We start from the raw sequence: 5,184 nt of genomic DNA, 5'->3' as shown, positions 1-5,184 counted from the left end.
AGCGGCGTGCCGAGGCGGTTCATCGAACAGCAATTACACGTTTGCGAGAGCTCTTCTGCGGTTGGGCGAAGGGAAGGACCAACCGAATGACTTCGGCATTGTAAGCCTGGATGGCATGAATATCGAGTCTTTCGTCAACACACGTGATATGAGCGCCCGCCTGATAGAATTTGTCTATCACGACCTGATGGAGAATCGATCACCGTTTGAGCAAGTTGAATATTTGATTGAGAGATGCATTCTTGCCCCATTGAATCGGGACGTGAAGCAAATCAATGAGGCTATCATGAACATTCTGCCGGGTCACGCGATTGATTCAAAGTCAATTGATACGCCTGATCCGAACGGTTGTGATAGCCTGCCGGAGGAATGCCTGAACAAAATATCAATTTTGGGTTTTCCAGAACATCTTATCACCCTCAAAGTAGGGATGCCGGTAGTTGTCACTCGGAATATGAATATCAATGGAGGGATTTGTAACGGCACCCAAATGCTTGTCGTTGGATTCTCTCACGTCTATGTCCAAGGTCAACTCATGACGGGTCCTTTCAAGGGAAGAACCATCATGCTACCTCGAGTCAAGTTACACAATCAAGGATCGCCGCGGTCGGGATTGAGCTTTTTCCGTTATCAATTTCCCATCACGCCTGCATATGCCATGTCGATCAACAAGGCACAAGGGCAAACCTTCGGAACAGTAGGGGTATTCTTGAGCACTGATGTATTTTCACACGGACAACTCTACGTGGCCCTCTCGCGCGCTTCGAATGTCGAGCATCTACTCGTCGTGAAGCCTCAAGAAAGGTCAGGTGTGGTCAACGTTGTGCATCGTAAGATTTTCGATACTCGGGTCAGTCTCTCTTTTTCATCACAACTGGAATTCAGTTGACCTGAGCCATTGTGATCACTAATTTTGTAGGCTATCAGGTTGCCAGCTTTGCAAGGGACATCATGTGGAGCATGAGCGCTCGCCGGCAGTACGGAAAGCCGATAAATATACAGGAGCGCCACTTGTGTTGTGGCGCGATTCAAGCATTGTGGACATGAACATTTTTATAGGGCTTTGGTGGTGGACGATAAACAACGGGTGCTGGTGTTTCGTGATGAATCTAATACATTCTGTGAAATCGAGAGGTGAAAAGAGTCACGATTACCACCCTCATCGAGTAATATGTATGTGAAGTGGTACTGCAATACATGTCTGCATGATGTCAATTACAACGAATGTCGCCCGAATGCGTAGCATGTGAAAATCAAGCCTTACATTTGGCATTACGACGAATAGCAATCTAATGACGGGACGTAGTGGGAGCCGTTTTGGATACTCCTCACAATCAGAGTCGCCTTCACGTTCCTTGTGTACCCCGCCACTTGACTGTGTGACCGGAGTGACTCGGTATCAAATAATGATTGATTGTGAGGGGGGAAGCTTTCCCGTGTCAATGTGTCACCAGCTGGCAGCGGGTGGAAAGGCCTGTGAACCGATGTGTGACAGGGGATTGTTTCTGCCGACCGGCATTCGTGGCGTGGCCAATCCTCTGACCAAGTGCATCTGCGAGCGATCAACACGATGGCCAACACCCGGACGCCGAAACCCTTGCGACTAATTACGATGAACACCCCAAAGGGTCAAGAGGTCCAAATCGTAGTCGAAGAGCTACGACTTTGCTACGAGGTGAACGTAGTTCACATGGTCGTCGATGTGCGGACCGGGATGCAGAAACAACCTGGTTTCCTGAGGCTTAATCCTAATGGTAAGGAATCATTGTCCGATACTAACCGGTGGAACTGATGGTGAATTATGTGGTGATAGGCAAAATCCCAGTGCTCATTGATAACAACCATGATGCTATAAACACGATTGACAGGCCGTTCTGCGTCATGGAAAGCGGTGCGATCTGTCGGGTGGGTAGAGCTTTGATTTCGCACTCCATTATAGAACGTCTGTGGTTGACATGCTTTGCGACCAGCAGTATTTATGTTCGCGGTTTGACACCAAAAGGGTATTCTATTTTTCGGACCCCTGTGAATTGTCCGAGATGGAACAGTGGGTTGCGTGGGGATTGTCAACGTTGAACCCGGCAACCGACGAGTGCATCAAATCGTTACGTGAGTCACGGGCTTGCCAGCTGCTCTTCTCTGATTTTCCTGTAATCTGATGGTATTATTTGTGTTAAAGGTCACAGCGATCAAAGAGATGATAGTGCTGTCAAGTACTTGAGGGACGAGGTTATATTGGCGTACACTGATCTCGAGAACCATCTGCAATCTGCTTCACCATTGGGTACAAGATTGTACCTTGCGGGCAATGGCCAGGGGAAGTTTTCTATAGCAGACATGATCATCTGGCCGTGAGTTATTCTCGACCTGCGGCTTAAGAAAACTCTCTCCGTTCTGATGATTTGGGCCCTCAATCAAGCTGGATAAACGTAAGCCACATGTGTGGCTTGCGTGAAATGATTTGAACCAAGTTTCCTCTCATGGCAATGTGGAATGTTCGGGTTGGCTCGCGAGCAGGAGTGGTAAATGGGTGCTCTATCAAGTACGAGTTAAACATATAGGAATAATGATATGGGTTCGGGTGGTGCAACACGATTGGCAACTCAGCCCGGTGTGATGGTAATCTAATGGCACTCAGTCAAAGTTTGTGAGGTGAAATCGTGTATGATATCACATAATGCGCGGCGGGTATCACTCAAATTGATGATTTTGCGCGTTTGCATGACATTTGGATGCTCAGTCATAACTGGGTTAATGGGGTAATCGGCAGAGATCAAATTTTACATTTTTTTTTGTGTGTGGCACATTGCCCGCGTCGACTCTGGTACAATTACTGGCCGGGTAGTCATAGCGTTAACTAACTGAGCTGAACGCTCGGCTCAAGCGTTGTGGTGGTTGCGGTTGTAACGTCACTGGCTGGTTGAGGCGGTTTGGCCCAAGGACGAGGCGTGGCCTGTCCAACTGGTTTGGCCTGACAAGGCGGGCCCAGTCGTACTGATGTTGTGATTGCGTTCCGGAAACCTCAAGGCAAGGTATGTGCTTGTGCAAGAATTATGAATTATATAAGATCTATCACTCCCGACCTTGAGGCCCTACCTACTTTCTACTCACAATCTACTCTTACAACCGCGCACCATCCGCGTCTGCTTTATTGAATCATTGTGTGCTGCCTGATAAATTTGAGGCGTTGGCCAGTCATATCTACTTCCCCCTGACTTGCATCAAGCATGGCTCCACGACAAAATCCCGTGTTGGCGAGCAGTGAAGTCATCCGTGGGGTTGATCGCGTTGTGTTCTGCGGTGAATTTGTGGCAATGACAAAGGTGAGCCGTCTGATGAGTCACATGATAATATTAAATTGCTGACGTGCGACGTAGGGAAGGGTGATGGTCAACCCACATACAGGCGCAAGAGAACGGTTGACTGGGAGCGTCCGGGAATCCTCTGGGGGGGGATCGGGTGAAAGGGGTGTATATAAGGTTAAGCTACGGGCAAGTAGAAGTGTGACGCCAAGAATGAGGATGCGCGAGAAATACCAAGTCCGGGGAGAGGTCGCTCAATATGGGAATGGGATAGCTCCCACTTTCATGGTTACTGACGTTGTGGAGAGCCCTCGGGATGTGGCGGGCGATCTGGTGGAGACGCCGCCGGTGATCATAAGCGCCGTGGGTATAATTCAATCAGTCCGGACCTATCAATCAACGCGAGAGGGTGGCGGGATAGTTTGTGACATAACTATGAATCACCGAACTCCGGTATGTCGCTTTCTGAATGGGCTGTTTGGATAAATCTGACACGTAATTACAGGAGCTCGTCGGCCACGGTATCCTGGTCCGGTACTTGCTTGAAGATACCATATGTGAGATCCCTTCGCGCGAAATCTTCAAGAAGGGGTGGCGAGCTTGGTTCGCCGGGGACCTCGAGGGAATTAGTTCAACAACTGGGGAACTTGTCGTGAAGGTGAGCGCCCCTCGTGTGGTCTTGTGGGTGAACGTGTGCTGATTCATATGACAGGTAACCGATGGACGGGTTCAGGGTCAGGAGGCGTGATGTGCCCTTGCCCCCGAGGGTGGCCCCTGTGACAACGGGAGATGTTTCGCGTCAGCTGTGTAATAGGTTGTGAGGTGCTTTATCCTGTCCTATATTTCTTCTGGCGCTTGATCGGGACTCACAGAGTGATGTGACCCGTGTTGAGCACAGGACGGGTAAACTATTTCCCGGGCTTTCCGGTGTGAATTGAACATCTTGCTGAGGGGTGCGCGATGGGGAGACCCCGGGTGTGTGTGACAAACGGCATGGAAGGTGTTGCCGACTCCCGGCTCATGCGTTGGCACGTGAATTGACTTGTGCCGTGGTTTGGTTGCCCGCGGCCGAGTAGGCGTGTGGGTGGCCGTGGGGGGGAGGCGGGTAAGCGGATGCCGGGGGGGGGGGGTTCGACCCTGCGGCGGCGTAGCCGCTTTGGCCTCTAGTTTGTACTAAAAAGATTAATATGTAGTTTATAATGTATTTTATAATTTAAAACTATACTATCTTGAAATTGTTAATGGTTGATTGATCTCACCACAGCTTCACTTTTTGCTTCCAGATAGGAAATTTGTTGCCATCTGGTTCCAGTTATGGGCACTTTATGGAGTCTTGATTGTCACTTGTACTCTAATTTACTGCAGAGGGTTTTAAAGCACTGGAGTTTACTGTTTCACAAGATCTACCAGCCATTTTTTGTTCCACTCCTAGCTATTTGCTGAGGTTGACTGGTTCAAGTGACACAAGACTGTAAAACTTGAACAACTAAGAGTGTTATTGCTTCAATGATAGAGCTAGAACTAGTTACAAATGCTGGACTTTTAGTAAGCTAGAAATCTGTGTTTTTACTTAAGAGTGGCACAGGAGCCGGCTGAAGCTATTAATGATATAGAAAGCTGAGACTTTTGAGACTGAAGGTTGAGTTATCTGTTTAAGTTTAATCAACCAATAGGACAAAAATCTTGTTACCCGCTTGGCTAGAACCTTAAACTGCTCGGCCAGAAGTTTGGCGTCCTGGCAAAGCTGCCTGTCGATTTTGCTCCCAGGAAATTGATTTGGAAGTTTGCTCCCAGCAAAACTGCTTTTGCAGAGTTTGCTCCCAGCAAAACTGCTTTTGCAGAGTTTGCTCCCAGGAAAACTGCTTTTGCAGTTTGCCTGTGG

At 48.7% G+C, this 5,184-nt stretch overlaps 2 protein-coding genes across 2 annotated transcripts; one reads left to right on the top strand and one right to left on the bottom strand.

Moving 5' to 3' along the window:
* Positions 1–1,570: 1,570 nt before the first annotated feature.
* On the top strand, positions 1,571–2,465 carry PtA15_3A783 (uncharacterized protein; the record flags this gene model as incomplete). The annotated part of the gene is made up of 5 exons (XM_053167785.1): positions 1,571–1,754; positions 1,814–1,905; positions 1,974–2,109; positions 2,180–2,351; positions 2,420–2,465. The coding sequence occupies 5 exons, from the start codon at positions 1,571–1,573 to the stop codon at positions 2,463–2,465; spliced, it is 630 nt and encodes a 209-aa protein (XP_053018968.1).
* Positions 2,466–3,221: 756 nt separating this feature from the next.
* Positions 3,222–3,658, bottom strand: PtA15_3A782 (uncharacterized protein; the record flags this gene model as incomplete). The annotated part of the gene is made up of 3 exons (XM_053167784.1): positions 3,222–3,295; positions 3,367–3,485; positions 3,600–3,658. The coding sequence occupies 3 exons, from the start codon at positions 3,656–3,658 to the stop codon at positions 3,222–3,224; spliced, it is 252 nt and encodes an 83-aa protein (XP_053018967.1).
* Between the last annotated feature and the right edge of the window lie 1,526 nt (positions 3,659–5,184).

This window comes from Puccinia triticina, chromosome 3A (genome assembly GCF_026914185.1).
Source record: "Puccinia triticina chromosome 3A, complete sequence".
In the NCBI taxonomy this organism is placed as follows: domain Eukaryota; kingdom Fungi; phylum Basidiomycota; class Pucciniomycetes; order Pucciniales; family Pucciniaceae; genus Puccinia; species Puccinia triticina.
Note: the sequence above shows the minus strand (reverse complement) of the source record. Positions and strands in the feature narration are given on the sequence as shown.